This window comes from Pseudophryne corroboree, chromosome 1 (genome assembly GCF_028390025.1).
Source record: "Pseudophryne corroboree isolate aPseCor3 chromosome 1, aPseCor3.hap2, whole genome shotgun sequence".
NCBI lineage: Eukaryota > Metazoa > Chordata > Amphibia > Anura > Myobatrachidae > Pseudophryne > Pseudophryne corroboree.
This window is the reverse complement of record NC_086444.1, coordinates 229,227,246-229,244,075: the sequence shown is the minus strand read 5'-3', so window position 1 is coordinate 229,244,075 and position 16,830 is coordinate 229,227,246. Positions and strand designations below refer to the sequence as shown.

The window sequence follows — 16,830 nt, the reverse complement described above, 5'->3', positions numbered from 1 at the left end:
GCAGCAGGGAAGCGGCTGAGACCTCGCAACAGCCGGTGTCCGTCGCCACCCCTTACCTCCCACGGTGCAGGTATGCTGTTGCCCAAACAGCATACCGAAAATAACAAAGATTTTAAAAGAAACTGAAGAAAACTCTGGAGCTTGCAGAGTGTGCATCCTCTCCTGAGGGCACTTTTTTCTAAACTGCCTGTGGGAGGGGGCATAGAGGGGAGGAGCCAGCACACCCAGTTGAAGAAACTTAAAGTGCACCGGCTCCTTTGGACCCCGTCTATACCCCATCGTACTAAGTCTCCCCAATATCCCTTATGGATGCTAGAGAAATACAGTATAAATAAGCAGGCATACAGAACTGCGTGGCTCAATAGTGGGATAAAGTTATACCAGAAAAGGTCTTTTTAAATTTATGCATATGCACGTTACGTCACACAGCATAGACGGTAGATGTACCATAATGAACTGCAAGTAGCAAGTGCTCCAAAACTATTAGTCCAGATTGGTTTTATGCTCATTTACCTAGGAAGACAATTCTAGAAGAAAAGCCTACCGAGTGACTGATTCCCCTCTCATTATTGATGAATGTTTATAATGGATGAGAAGGTTGAAATATCCTGACTCACCAGTGCGGAAGGATATTGCAGTGATAGGGCCCCAGTCTTGTTGAAATGTCATTAATGTTTCATCAAACTTAATGTTATGTATAACAATTTTGCCTGAAGTCAACCCAATTGCCACGACATCTACTGCTGGTGCCTGAAAGCACAAGAAAACAGAATTTTCATTACAGCATTATATCAATTTTTATTTTACACTAGCTGGAGTACCCGGCGATGCCCGGGATTTTAAGAATGTCTGTTTACGAAAATAAAATTAAACACACAGTATAAATAACATTGTAGATAGCTGAATACCCGTGCTTCACTACAGGATGAGCATGGTAAATGAGAATAATAGTTGTTCGTTAATTTACGTTGGTTGGAGAGCTAGTATATAGGCATATCTTGCATCCCTGACGCACTTTGTGTAGTGGCTGGACCCCTTTTTGGTCCTCCAAGGGACCATGCTCTTCCCGCTATACAACTCTCAGTCTGTGGCTTCCTGCTGCCTCCATTCCCCTCCTCACATCATGTCAGTGTCCCTGTGAAATTATTGATTTTTGTACAATTTCTTATATAGCGCAGAACATTATGTATCTCCTGATATACTCTGTGCTGCTGGGGGTTCGTGCTACTTCCACTATACAACTCTCAGTATGTGTGTTTGTGCTACCTGCATTCCCCTCTTCACATCGTCACTGTCACATGCAGCCCTGTCATCACTGACATATCATGCATGTCCTGATATAGTCTGTGCAGCTGGGCCACCCCTAGGGGTGCTGGTGGTGGGTTACCCCCACAGTATTTATTCAAAGAGTGTAAGTCATCTGTGTACCAAGTTTGTTGTAAATTGATACAGGCATTCGGGAGTTATGCTGTCTGCTGAAATACTCTGTGCTGCTGTCGCACCCCTAGGGGTGCTAGGGGTGTCTGACCCCCATAGTGTTTGTTGCCAGATTGTAAGGCATATGTGTACCAATTTATGAGTACACTGCTCCAGCAATTCCGGTGTTATGCTGTCTCCTGATATACTCTGTGCTGCTGCCTGCCCCCCTAGGGGTGCTAGGGATTTCAAATTGTTTTAGTTGCCTCTGCTGTGTTTTAATACGCTCGTATGTAAAATTTTACGATCTTCGCTTGTAAACTGTGGATTTGTATAGAAAGACAGAAGGACAAATTTTCATTTTTATAGATTAGATAGATTTGCATTAGTAAAGAGTGAAGCACTAAAATGAACAAGTCCATACAGGGTCAGTAGATTGGAGGCATGTACTAATTACTATGTGTGAGCATATAGGTCAGATTAATTAAAGTCTGGTTTTGCCGGGAACAGTGCTACAAAATAAAAAATCCCTCAACAGTAATTTATAATTTCCATCATCACTGTACACACTTGCTGATGGAATGCACAATTACGAGGCCTATGTTGCATAATACAGAAAGCGAGACCTGCATTCCACTGAAACCTCCACTGAAAGGTCATGTAGTAACTTCGGTACATTTCAAATGTTGTGGCTAATTACTCAATTACCTTTGCCTGCATGAAAATTAAAAATGGGCCTTATGCTCAAGTATTCACTACAGAGAAGACAAGAGGGATCTGGGATGGATTTTATCAGGACTATAACAGCGTGCAAAGACCAACTTCTGCATACTACTATGTTAAAATATGGATTTGTAGAGATAACAAACGTGTACGGTAACAAATTTAGATTGTAGGGCCAGAATAAAACATGTGAGCTTCTATTTATTCCCCCATAAAAAGAGATACATTTTTATATGCAAACCACAAAGATAAAGGAACTCCGCAAAGGGTAAGATGTAAAAGAATTCCACATACCTGCTGAAGAACAGTCACACCGGAGCCCCATCCAGAGAATGTAAATAAAAGTTTGCTGAAAAGTAAAAATATATGTTAAAAAATGTATCAGTTATTTGAAAATATTAAAAACAATCTCATTGCTGCAAACCACATTTGTAAACGGATCAAATTACAGTGCTAAATATGATAGGATATATGCAATTGCGGTCGAATACCGGCTGGAATTCGACCGTTTTTAAATTCAACACAATTCGACAGTCACATACCCTCCCGCCGGGACCCGAATTCGACATATTCAATAAAAAACGGATTCGACAGTCCCGCTGTCGAAAAACGGACCAATTGAAGGATATGTGCGTCCTAGATTCGACTTTTTGGACGGTACAAAAAAATAAGCTTTTACTTACCGGTAAATCTATTTCTCGTAGACCGTAGAGGATGCTGGGGACTCCGTAAGGACCATGGGGATAGACGGGCTCCGCAGGAGACATGGGCACTTTAAGAAAGAATTTAGTTCCTGGTGTGCACTGGCTCCTCCCTCTATGCCCCTCCTCCAGACCTCAGTTAGAGAAACTGTGCCCAGAGGAGATGGACAGTACAAGGACAGGATTTTGTTAATCCAAGGGCAAGATTCATACCAGCCACACCGTATAACTTGTGATAACTACCCAGTTAACAGTATGAAAACAACATATCATCAGTGCAAGACCGATGCAACTATAACGTAACCCTTATTGAAGCAATAACTATATACAAGTATTGCAGAAGTCGTCCGCACTTGGGACGGGCGCCCAGCATCCTCTACGGACTACGAAAAAATAGATTTGCCGGTAAGTAAAATCTTATTTTCGCTAACGTCCTAGAGGATGCTGGGGACTCCGTAAAGACCATGGGGATTATACCAAAGCTCCCAAACGGGCGGGAGAGTGCGGATGACTCTGCAGCACCGATTGACCAAACATGAGGTCCTCCTCAGCCAGGGTATCAAACCTATAGAATTTTGCAAAAGTGTTTGAACCCGACCAAGTAGCAGCTCGACACAGCTGTAGTGTCGAGACCCCCCGGGCAGCCGCCCAAGAAGAGCCCACCTTCCTAGTGGAATGGGCCTTGACCGATTTTGGTAACGGCAATCCAGCCGTAGAATGCGCTTGCTGAATCGGGTTACAAATCCAGCGAGCAATAGTTTGCTTTGAAGCAGGAGCACCAATCTTGTTGGATGCATACAGGACAAACAGCGCTTCAGTTTTCCTGACTCTAGCCGTTCTGGCCACGTAAATTTTCAAAGCCCTGACCACATCAAGTAACTCGGAATCCTCCAAGTCACATGTAGCCACAGGCACCACAATAGGTTGATTCATATGAAATGATGATACCACTTTCGGCAGAAATTGCGAATGGGTCCGCAATTCTGCTCTATCCATATGGAAAACCAGATAGGGGCTTTTATGTGACAAAGCCGCTAATTCTGACACACGTCTAGCCGAAGCCAAGGCTAATAACATGACCACCTTCCACGTGAGATATTTTAACTCCGCCGTTTTAAGTGGTTCAAACCAGTGAGACTTTAGGAAACTTAACACCACGTTAAGATACCAAGGTGCCACCGGAGGCACAAAAGGAGGCTGCATACGCAGCACTCCTTTTACAAACGTCTGAACTTCTGGTAGAGAAGCCAACTCTTTTTGAAAGAAAATGGATAGGGACGAAATCTGAACCTTAATGGAGCCTAAGTTTTAGGGCCAAATTCACTCCAGTTTGTAGGAAGTGAAGGAAACGACCCAGATGGAATTCTTCCGTAGGAGCATTCCTGGCCTCACACCAAGAAACACATTTTCGCCATATACGGTGATAATGTTAAGATGTCACGTCCTTCCTAGCCTTTATCAGCGTAGGATATACGGTGATAATGTTAAGATGTCACGTCCTTCCTTGCCTTTATCAGCGTAGGAATGACCTCATCCAGAATGCCTTTATCCACTAGGATCCGGCGTTCAACCGCCATGCCAACAAACGCAGCCGCGGTAAGTCTTGGAACAGACATGGGCCCTGTTGCAACAGGTCCTGCCTTAGAGGAAGAGGCCACGGATTTTCTGTAAGCATTTCCTGCAGATCCGGATACCAGATCCTTCGTGGCCAATCTGGAACAATGAGGATTGTTCTCACTCCTCCTTTTTCTTATTATTCTCAACCCTTGGGTATGAGAGGAAGAGGAGGAAATACATAGACTGACTGGAACACCCAGTGTCACTAGGGCGTCTACCGCTACTGCCTGAGGGTCTCTTGACCAGGCGCAATAACTCTGCAGCTTTTTGTTGAGGCGGGACGCCATCCTGTCTATCTGTGGCAGTCCCCACCGAACTGCAATCTGTGCAAAGACTTCCTGATGAAGTCTCCACTCTCCAGGACGTATGGTAAGGAAGTATGTCGTATGTCTGGTAAGGAAGTCTACTTCCCAGTAGTTCACTTCCGGAATGAACACTGTTGACAGTGCTCTTACATGATTCTCCGCCCAGCGAAGAATTCTGGTGGCTTTCGCCATCTCCACTCTGCTCCTTGTGCCGCCTTGGCGGTTTACATAAGCTACTGCGGTGACGTTGTCTGACTGGATCAGAACCGGTTGGTCGCGAAGAAAGGTCTCCGCTTGACGTAGGGCGTTGTATATGACCCTTAGTTCCAATATGTTGATGTGAAGACAAGTCTCTTGACTTGACCAAAGACCTTGGAACTTTCTTCCCTTTGTGACTGCTCCCCAACCTCGGAGGCTCGCGTCCGTGGTCACCAGGATCTAGTCCTGAATGCCGAATCTGCGGCCCTCTAGAAGGTGAGCACTCTGCAGCCACCACAGGAGAGATACACTGGCCCTGGGGGATAGGGTGATCAACTGATGAATCTGTAGATGTGACCCGGACCACTTGTCCAGTAGGTCCCATTGGAAAGTCCTCGCATGGAACCTGCTGAAGGGAATGTTTTTCCCAGGACTCGAGTGCCGTGATGCACTGACACCTGTCTTGGTTTCAATAGGTCCCTGACTAGAGTCATGAGTTCCTGGGCCTTCTCTATCTGAAGGTAAACCCATTTCTGGACTGTATCCAGAATCATACCCAAGAAGGGCAGACGAGTTATAGGAACCAACTGTGAGAATCCAGCCGTGTTGCTGTGACACCTTCAGCAAAAGTGACACGCTGTTCAACAACTGCTCTTTTGATCTCGCCCTTATTAGGAGATCGTCCAAGTGTGGTACAACTGTGACTCCTTGCTTGCGTAGGAGCACCATTATTTCCGCCAATTACCCTGAAATTGGTCATGGCAATCCTGTACCGCAATTGGATAAATGGGAACATGAAGGTATGCAGCATTTATGTTTAGCCTTCCAGGCTGGCGATGATCGCTCTGGGCGATTCCACTTTAAATTTGAACCTTTTCCCGTATAGGTTCAGAGATTTTAATTTTAAATATAGGTCTGACCAAACTGTACGGTTTCGGGACTACAGCCAAGGTTGAGTCATATCGCCTTCCTTGTTGCAGGAGGGGAACCTTGAGCACCACCTGTTGGAGATACAATGTGTGAATTGTATTTAATATTATCTCCCTACCTGGGGGGGAAGCCGGTAGGTCCGATAAGGAAAAACCGTCGAGGAGGCACCTTTCGAATTCCTGCTTGTAACCCTGAGAAACAATTTTTTATTGCCCAGGGAACCACCTGTGAGTGAACTCAGATGTGGCTGAAGAGTCGAAGACGTGCTCCCACTGGGGCGGACTCCCTTAGCGGAGATCCCTTAGCGGATGAGGCCGGTGAGGACTTCTGTTCCTGGGTACTAGCTGTGCCCTGTACCCTTACCTCTGGTAAGAAAGGACGCTCCTCGTACTTTCTTGTTATTCTGCGACCGAAAGGACTGCATTTGATAATGTCGTGCTTTCTTAGGCTGTGAGGGAATATAAGGCAAAAGATCAGAATTACCAGCTATAGCTGTGGATACCAGGTCCGAGAGCCCTTCTCCACACAATTCCTCAGCCTTGTAAGGTAAACCTTCCATATGCCTCTTTTAGTCGGCATCACCTGTCCATTACATGTTCCACAGGACACTTCTAGCAGAAATCGACATAGCGTTGACTCTAGAACCCAGTAGACTAATGTCTCTTTGGGCATGTTTTATATATATATATATATATATATATATATATATATATATATATACACACACACACAGGTTGAGTATCCCATATCCATATATTCCGAAATACGGAATATTCCGAAATACAGACTTTTTTGAGTGAGATAGTGAAACCTTTGTTTTTTGATGTCTCAATGTACACAAACTTTGTTTAATACACAAAGTTATTAAAAATATTGTATTAAATGACCTTCAGGCTGTGTGTATAAGGTGTATATGAAACATAAATGAATTGTGTGAATGTAGACACACTTTGTTTAATGCACAAAGTTATAAAAAATATTGGCTAAAATGACCTTCAGGCTGTATGTATAAGGTGTATATGTAACATAAATGCATTCTGTGCTTAGATTTAGGTCCCATCACCATGATATCTCACTATGGTATGCAATTATTCCAAAATACGGAAAAATCCGATATCCAAAGTACCTCTGGTCCCAAGCATTTTGGATAAGGGAGACTCAACCTGTATATATAAAACCAATATAGAGGGGCACTCACCAGATATTTGCATTTAAAACAAGCATTGACTTTTAATGCATACTCATCAGAATAATGTTTCAAACGAATGATTCAATTGTATATCGACGTTTCGATCCCTCAGGATCATCATCAGGAAAATGCAGCAGATACAGCATACACAGCAGGTTACATCTGTTCATATGCACCAACATCAATGTTGGTGCATATGAACAGATGTAACCTGCTGTGTATGCTGTATCTGCTGCATTTTCCTGATGATGAGTATGCATTAAAAGTCAATGCTTGTTTTAAATGCAAATATCTGGTGAGTGCCCCTCTATATTGGTTTTCTATATTTTGGAGTCTGGACTTTGTACTGGACCTCTCGGGAGTCACCCCAGTCGTTGTTCTATTGGTTTGGTGAGAGTGCGACCATATCTGGAAATATATATATATATATATATATATATATATAAAAAAGACAGCATCTTATAAGCATCTATATAAGTGATGAGCGCGTTCGGTTTCTCGGAAACCGAAACCCCCCCGAACTTCACCCTTTTTACACCGGTCCGAGCCATACTTGGATTCTCCCGTATGGCTCGGGTAACCCGAGCGCGCCCGAACGTCATCATCCCGCTGTCGGATTCTCGCGAGATTCGGATTCTATATAAGCAGCCTCGCGTCGCCGCCATTTTCACTCGTGCATTGGAAATGTTAGGGAGAGGACGTGGCTGGCGTCCTCTCCGTTTATGTTGAACTTGATTGTGCATTATTGCTTAATTGTGGGGAGGACTGGGGAGCAGCTGTATAATATAGGAGTACAGTGCAGAGTTTTGCTGATCAGTGACCACCAGTTATCCGTTCTCTGCCTGAAAAATAACGCTCAATATCTGTGCTCAGTGTGCTGCATATATCTGTGCTCACACTGCTTAATTGTGGGGACTGGGGAGCAGCTGTATTATATAGTAGGAGTACAGTGCAGAGTTTTGCTGACAGTGACCACCAGTATACGTTGTGTGCCTGAAAAACACTCCATATCTGTGCTCAGTGTGCTGCTTTATTGTGGGGACTGGGGACCACCAGTATAATTAATATTATATAGGAGGAGTACAGTGCAGAGTTTTGCTGACCAGTGACCACCAGTATGGTACGGAAGACCAATGCTGTACCTACCTCTGTGTCGTCATTAAGTATACTATCCATCTACATTCTATACCTGTGGTGCATTTTAGTTTTGCAGTTTGCTGACACAGTGACCACCAGTATACTATATATAGCAGTACGGTACGGAAGGCCACTGCTGTACCTACCTCTGTGTCATCATTAAGTGTACTATCCATCTACATTCTATACCTGTAGTGCATTTTAGTTTTGCAGTTTGCCGACACAGTGACCACCAGTATACTATATATAGCAGTACGGTACGGAAGGCCACTGCTGTACCTACCTCTTTGTCTTCATTAAGTATACTATCCATCTACATTCTATACCTGTGGTGCATTTTAGTTTTGCAGTTTGCTGACACAGTGACCACCAGTATATTATATATAGCAGTACGGGACGGAAGGCCACTGCTGTACCTACCTCTGTGTCGTCATTAAGTATACTATCCATCTACATTCTATACCTGTGGTGCATTTTAGTTTTGCAGTTTGCTGACACAGTGACCACCAGTATATTATATATAGCAGTACGGTACGGAAGGCCACTGCTGTACCTACCTCTGTGTCGTCATTAAGTATACTATCCATCTACATTCTATACCTGTGGTGCATTTAAGTTGTGCGCAGTATATATAGTAGTAGGCCATTGCTATTGATACTGGCATATAATTCCACACATTAAAAAATGGAGAACAAAAATGTGGAGGTTAAAATAGGGAAAGATCAAGATCCACTTTCACCTCGTGCTGAAGCTGCTGCCACAAGTCATGGCCGAGACTATGAAATGCCATCAACGTCGTCTGCCAAGGCCGATGCCCAATGTCATAGTAGAGAGCATGTAAAATCCAAAAAACAAAAGTTAAGTAAAATGACCCAAAAATCAAAATTAAAAGCGTCTGAGGAGAAGCGTAAACTTGCCAATATGCCATTTACGACACTGAGTGGCAAGGAACGGCTGAGGCCCTGGCCTATGTTCATGGCTAGTGGTTCAGCTTCACATGAGGATGGAAGCACTCATCCTCTCGCTAGAAAAATGAAAAGACTTAAGCTGGCAAAAGCACAGCAAAGAACTGTGCGTTCTTCTAAATCACAAACACCCAAGGAGAGTCCAATTGTGTCGGTTGCGATGCCTGACCTTCCCAACACTGGACGGGAAGAGCTTGCGCCTTCCACCATTTGCACGCCCCCTGCAAGTGCTGGAAGGAGCACCCGCAGTCCAGTTCCTGATAGTCAAATTGAAGATGTCACTGTTGAAGTACACCAGGATGATATGGGTGTTGCTGGCGCTGGGGAGGAAATTGACAAGGAGGATTCTGATGGTGAGGTGGTTTGTTTAAGTCAGGCACCCGGGGAGACACCTGTTGTCCATGGGACGAATATAGCCATTGACATGCCTGGTCAAAATACAAAAAAAAATCAGCTCTTCGGTGTGAAATTATTTCAACACAAATGCGAACAACAGGTGTCAAGCCGTGTGTTGCCTTTGTCAAGCTGTAATAAGTAGAGGTAAGGACGTTAACCACCTCGGAACATCCTCCCTTATACGTCACCTGCAGCGCATTCATCATAAGTCAGTGACAAGTTCAAAAACTTTGGGTGACAGCGGAAGCAGTCCACTGACCACTAAATCCCTTCCTCTTGTAACCAAGTTCCTGCAAACCACACCACCAACTCCCTCAGTGTCACTTTCTTCCTTACCCAGGAAAGCCAATAGTCCTGCAGGCCATGTCACTGGCAAGTCTGACGAGTCCTCTCCTGCCTGGGATTCCTCCGATGCATCCTTGAGTGTAACGCCTACTGCTGCTGGCGCTGCTGTTGTAGCTGCTGGGAGTCGATCGTCATCCCAGAGGGGAAGTCGGAAGACCACTTGTACTACTTCCAGTAAGCAATTGACTGTCCAACAGTCGTTTGCGAGGAAGATGAAATATCACAACAGTCATCCTGCTGCAAAGCAGATAACTCAGGCCTTGGCAGCCTGGGCGGTGAGAAACGTGGTTCCGGTATCCACCGTTAATTCAGAGGCAACTAGAGACTTGATTGAGGTACTGTGTCCCCAGTACCAAATACCATCTAGGTTCCATTTCCCTAGGCAGGAGATACCGGAAATGTACGCAGACCTCAGAAAAAGACTCACCAGTTTCCTAAAAAATGCAGTTGTACCCAGTGTCCACTTAACCACGGACATGTGGACAAGTGGAGCAGGGCAGACTCAGGACTATATGACTGTGACAGCCCACTGGGTAGATGTATTGCCTCCCGCAGCAAGAACAGCAGCGGCGTCACCAGTAGCAGCATCTCGCAAACGCCAACTCGTTCCTAGGCAGGCTACGCTTTGTATCACCGCTTTCCAGAAGAGGGACACAGCTGACAACCTCTTACGGAAACTGAGGAAGATCATCGCAGTATGGCTTACCCCAATTGGACTCTCCTGGGGATTTGTGACATCGGACAACGCCAGCAATATTGTGCGTGCATTACATCTGGGCAAATTCCAGCGCGTCCTATGTTTTGCACATACATTGAATTTGGTAGTGCAGAATTATTTTAAAAACGACAGGGGCGTGCAAGAGATGCTGTCGGTGGCCCGAAGAATTGCGGGCCACTTTCAGCGTTCAGCCACCGTATACAGAAGACTGGAGCACCACCAAACAGTCCTGAACCTGCCCTGCCATCATCTGAAGCAAGAGGTGGTAACGAGGTGGGATTCAACCCTCCATATGCTTCAGAGGATGGAGAAGCAGCAAAAGGCCATTCAAGCCTATACATCTGCCCACAATATAGGCAAAAGAGGGGGAATGCACCTGACTCAAGCGCAGTGGAGAATGATTTCAACGTTGTGCAAGGTTCTGCAACCCTTTGAAATTGCCACACGTGAAGTCAGTTCAGACACTGCCAGCCTGAGTCAGGTCATTCCCCTCATCAGGCTTTTGCAGAAGAAGCTGGAGACATTGAAGGAGGAGCTAAAACAGAGCGATTCCGCTAGGCATGTGGGACTTGTGGATGGAGCCCTTAATTCGCTTAACCAGGATTCACGGGTGGTCAATCTGTTGAAATCAGAGCACTACATTTTGGCCACCGTGCTCGATCCTAGATTTAAAACCTACGTTGTTTCTCTCTTTCTGGCAGACACAAGTCTGCAGAGGTTCAAAGACCTGCTGGTGAGAAAATTGTCAAGTCAAGCGGAACGTGACCCGTCAACATCTCCTCCTTCACATTCTCCCGCAACTGGGGGTGCGAGGAAAAGGCTAAGAATTCCGAGCCCACCCGCTGGCGGGGATGCAGGGCAGTCTGGAGCGAGTGCTGACATCTGGTCCGGACTGAAGGACCTGCCAACGATTACTGACATGTCGTCTACTGTCACTTCATATGATTCTCTCACCATTGAAAGAATGGTGGAGGATTATATGAGTGACCGCATCCAAGTAGGCACGTCAGACAGTCCGTACGTATACTGGCAGGAAAAAGAGGCAATTTGGAGGCCCTTGCACAAACTGGCTTTATTCCACCTAAGTTGCCCTCCCTCCAGTGTGTACTCCGAAAGAGTGTTTAGTGCAGCCGCTCACCTTGTCAGCAATCGGCGTACGAGGTTACTTCCAGAAAATGTGGAGAAGATGATGTTCATCAAAATGAATTATAATCAATTCCTCCGTGGAGACATTCACCAGCAGCAATTGCCTCCACAAAGTACACAGGGACCTGAGATGGTGGATTCCAGTGGGGACAAATTAATAATCTGTGAGGAGGGGGATGTACACAGTGAAAGGGGTGAGGAATCGGAGGATGATGATGAGGTGGACATCTTGCCTCTGTAGAGCCAGTTTGTGCAAGGAGAGATTGATTGCTTCTTTTTTTGGTGGGGGCCCAAACCAACCAGTCATTTCAGTCACAGTCGTGTGGCAGACCCTGTCGCTGAAATGATGGGTTCGTTAAAGTGTGCATGTCCTGTTTATACAACATAGGGGTGGGTGGGAGGGCCCAAGGACAATTCCATCTTGCACCTCTTTTTTCTTTAATTTTTCTTTGCATCATGTCACGTGCTGTTTGGGGACAATTTTTTTGAAGTGCCATCCTGTCTGACACTGCAGTGCCACTCCTAGATGGGCCAGGTGTTTTTGTCGGCCACTTACTCGCGGTCAGCGGCAGACCGCGAGTAACCTCACCGCTGACCGCAAAGTTCCCACCATTGAAGATAATGCAGCGGCTGTGCGATGTGCCATCTGACAGCTCAGACGCGCACAGCCAATCAGGAGAGTGCCACGACGTGGCGCTCCCTGATTGGCTGAGGGGACCCTCTGTAACAGGAGTCACGTGGGGTCCCGGCATTCAGGGAAAGGGGTCCCATGTGTAAACATGGGACCCCTTTCAGTGCGTGGATCGGGTAATGCGGTTTGTTTTTTTGCCAAGTACCTTGATGTGAGGCAAATTTACTACATGACTGACATAATCATCCAAGCCTGTTATTGTGCTATGGTTTGCTTACTTGGATTTAACATTCCACAACTGAAGCGTCCCTTGCTGGCTTCCCAAGAAAACTTTATTCAGGTAGGTGCTTGGATGCATTAATGCAGAGATGGTAAAATTCATTTTGTCAAAGGTCAACTGCAAATATTCCTCTGTAGGGACAAAGAAACAAAGAGACGCTCAATATACTCTTATCTAAATCTGACATGGTCAGACTGAAAACAAATTTGTATTAAAGGTTGAGTATACCTTATCCAAAATGCTTGGGACCAGGTGTTTTGGATATCGGATTTTTCCGTATTTTGGAATAATTGCATACCATAATGAGATATTATGGTGATGGGACCTAAGTCTAAGCACAGAATGCATTTATGTTTCATATACACCTTATACACACAGCCTGAAGGTCATTTTAGCCAATATTTTCTATAACTTTGTACATTAAACAAAGTGTGTCTACATTCACACAATTCATTTATGTTTCACATACACCTTATACACACATCCTGAAGGTCATTTAATACAATATTTTTAATAACTTTGTGTATTAAACAAAGTTTGTGAACACTGAGTCATCAAAAAACAAAGGTTTCACTATCTCACTCTCGCTCAAAAAAGTCCGTATTTCGGAATATTCTGTATTTCGGAATATTTGGATATGGGATACTCAACCTGTATTTATAAAAACGCCTTTCTCCAACAGGACAAGATTAACCAAAACTACTTTCAGCAGAGTGGATGAAGAAAAACTGGTATCTCACAAACTGCGCAGTGCCTGCATATATCGGCAAACAGTTTTAATCTTACCTTCTGATTGGACGTCCCAAACAATGACAATATTATTGGTATCCACAGATATTACATGATCCCCAAACGGCAGCACCAGATGAATTTCAGCCTCATGTCCTCTGTATGTCTGAATTACCTGAAAAAGCACGGCAAGTATATGAGCAAATAACCTCTGCTTAATACCTCTACATTTCCCCTGAAAAACTGGTGTGTATAAACAGACCAAGCTAATAACCCTTTAAAGTACACTATAAGAGTAGACAAAACTACAGATGCATCCTCATACATCTAGCCTCCATACGCCATGCAGCGGGAGATACCCGGCGTCCAACTCTGCTAACATCAGGCATCATTTTTTGCAGAAAATACGTTTTAGTCACAATTCAATACAACTAAGATGCACGGGCAGACTGTGCTGATTAATTTGATATATGACACTTGTATATTGTGTGTGACTGAGCCTGCATATGGAGCACAACGGAACTAGTAATGGATAAAAGCTGCATCTGCTACATTGTTGCACTTCATGAAGAAATTCAGAAACTCAGGAGGAGATTTATTAGATATAGCCGCTATGGGGTGAAGTAGTATCAGAGCACATAATACCGCTTCCCCCTGTGTTACTTTGCTGGTGTGTGACAAGTGCCGGGAACGCAGTAAAGATGTATGGGGACATATCTGTATAGCAACATTTTATTAATCTAGTTCAGTAACAACAACCCCCCCCCCCCCAGGACATGTAAGCACTACAAAGTTGGAAGAACCCACTTTACGGGTAGAGTGGGCCTTAGCAGATTTTGGACACGGCAAGCCTGCCGTAGAATAAGCATGCTGGATAGGGAAACTGATCCAGTGACAAATTGTCTGCTTAGAAGCAGGACACCCTACCTTGCTGGGATCATAAAGGACAAACAGAGCGTCCTGTGACAAGAAGTTCTCTTCACATAGATTTTCAAAGCCCTCACAACATCCAAGGACTTTGAGGTAATTGAGGAGTCAGTAGCCACTGGCACCACAATAGGTTGATTAATATGAAAGGCTGACACAACCTTTGGAAGAAATTGCTGAAGCGTTCTGAGCTCAGCTCTATCCTCATGGAAAATTAGATAGGGACTCTTACAGGACAATGCCCCCAATTCCGACATGCGTCGAACAGACGCCAATGCCAACAGAGTGACTGCCTTCCAAGTAAGAAACTTGACGTCCACGTCCTGCAAAGGAACCAATCCGATTGCAGGAACTGCAGCACCACATTTAGATCCCAAGGTGCCGTTGGAGGCACAAAGGGTGGTTGAATATGCAGAACCCCTTTCAAGAATGTCTGAATCTCAGGAAGAGCAGCCAAATGTTTCTGGAAGAAAATGGACAAGGCCAAAATCTGGATCTTTATGGAGCCCAAGCGTAGCCCTATATCCACACCTGCTTGCAGAAAGAGGAGAAACCGTCCAAGAAACTCCACCACAAGAAACTTCTTGGATTCACACTAAGACACATACTTATTCCAAATTCGATGGTTATGCTTTGACGTTACTCCCTTCCTAGCCTGTATAAGGGTAGGAATGACCTTTTTCGGAATGCCTTTCCGAGCCAAGATCTGGTGTTCAACCTCCATGCCGTCAAACGTAGCTGTGGTAAGTCTTGATAGGCGAACGGCCCCTTTTGGAGAAGGTCCTCGCGAAGAGGAAGCGGCCTCGGATCCTCCAGCAGTAATTCTAGAAGATCCACGTACCAAGCCCGTCTTGGCCAGTCCGGAGCAATGAGGATCGCCTGAACTCTTCTTCTTTTTATGAGCTTGAGAACCTTTGGGATGAGCGGAAGTGGAGGGAACACATACACCGACTGGAACGCCCATGGAGTGACTAGTGCATCCACCGCCACTGCGTGCAGGTCTCTCAACCTGGAACAGTACCTCCGAAGCTTCTTGTTGAGGCGAGAGGCCATCATGTCTATCAGAGATACCACCTATTGGCTTGTCACCTCTGCGAACACCTCCGGATGGAGGCCCCATTCTCCTGGATGAAGATCGTGTCTGCTGAGGAAGTCCGCTTCCCAGTTGTTCACTCCCGGAATAAAGATTGCTGACAGCGCCACTGCTTGCTTTTCTGCCCAGAGGAGGATTCTTGTTACCTCTGACATCGCAGCTTTGCTCTTCGTTCCGCCCTGTCTGTTTATGTAGGACACCGCTGTGACGTTGTTCGACTGAACCTGAATGGCTTGATCTTGCAGAAGATGTGCTGCTTGTAGAAGGCCGTTGTAAATGGCCCTCAGTTCCAGAACGTTTATTGGAAGGAGAGATTCCTGACTGGACCCCCTTCCTTAGAAGTTTTTCCCTTTGGGTGACTGCTCCCTAACCTCTGAGGTTTGCAACCATGGTTAGGAGGATCCAATTCAGAATCCCGAACCTGCAGCCTTCGTGAAGGTGAAACGTTTGTAGCCACCAGAGGAGCGAAAGTCTGGCTTTCGGCGACATGTGTATCCACTGGTGCATGTGAAGGTGTGATCCCGACCATTTGTCCAGGAGATCCAGTTGGAAGAACCTCGCATGGAACCTTCCGTACTGAAGAGCCTTGTAGGAGGCAACCATCTTCCCCAGAAGACGAATACACTGATGAACCGATACCCTAGCCGGTTTCAGGAGTTCCCGGACCACTGATTGGATCACCAGCGCTTTCTCCACCGGTAGAAAAACCCTCTGTACTTCCGTATCGCGTATCATTCCCAGGAAGGGCAGTGTCAGAGTCGAAAAATATCATGATTCATATGCCTTGTATTAACCCCTAATGTGTGCGCATGCTGCTCGTCGCCTGGTCCCCCGTGCGTACACATCCCCGCAGATTTTGTAAGGGACGCTCCAGCGTCTCGTGCGCATGGGATGTGTAAATACGGCGGAGTTTGTGAGCTTGTAGCGTGCGACTTGTTCGTGACATATTTAACCCAAATAGCGTAATAATATATTATAGTTAATATTCCCCTTAACAATGTCAGCAAGTATGGTAAGTTTAAAACTTCTTGGACAGAGAGATTCCTCTTTGCATGCTGGGAGGGCTCAGACAAAGGTTGGAGGGTAGTGTTTGGTGTCCAGCTGTGGGGTATTGAAGGGGTGTTGTGCCTATGATAGTTGGGAGGGATTCACATGTTCTTACGCATAGTTATGCACAGAAGTAGAAAATAAGATTAATTGTATTCCGAATAAATTACACATAAGTGCAGGGTAGGTGAATGGAATTCAGTCATTTCTTTCCCACAGACTGATTACAATAGCCTTATTTACACTAAGCTTTGAGATTCTATGAAGAGGGCTTACACCTTTGTTTATGAATAGAACCAGGTTTCTCTCCAGAATAATGAGGGCTGAGTTGTCAATT

The 16,830-nt window shown here is 45.3% G+C and overlaps 1 protein-coding gene across 1 annotated transcript in view; it reads right to left on the bottom strand.

Moving 5' to 3' along the window:
- The window catches only part of WDR36 (WD repeat domain 36), a 260,444-nt gene that overhangs the window by 175,663 nt on the left and 67,951 nt on the right, over positions 1-16,830 (bottom strand). The window contains exons 4-7 of the mRNA XM_063964112.1: positions 13,484-13,601; positions 12,696-12,828; positions 2,434-2,488; positions 618-750 (exon numbers count right to left, since the gene is read on the bottom strand). Coding sequence (XP_063820182.1) covers positions 618-750; positions 2,434-2,488; positions 12,696-12,828; positions 13,484-13,601 — 439 coding nt within the window. The remainder of the gene's footprint in view (positions 1-617; positions 751-2,433; positions 2,489-12,695; positions 12,829-13,483; positions 13,602-16,830) is intronic.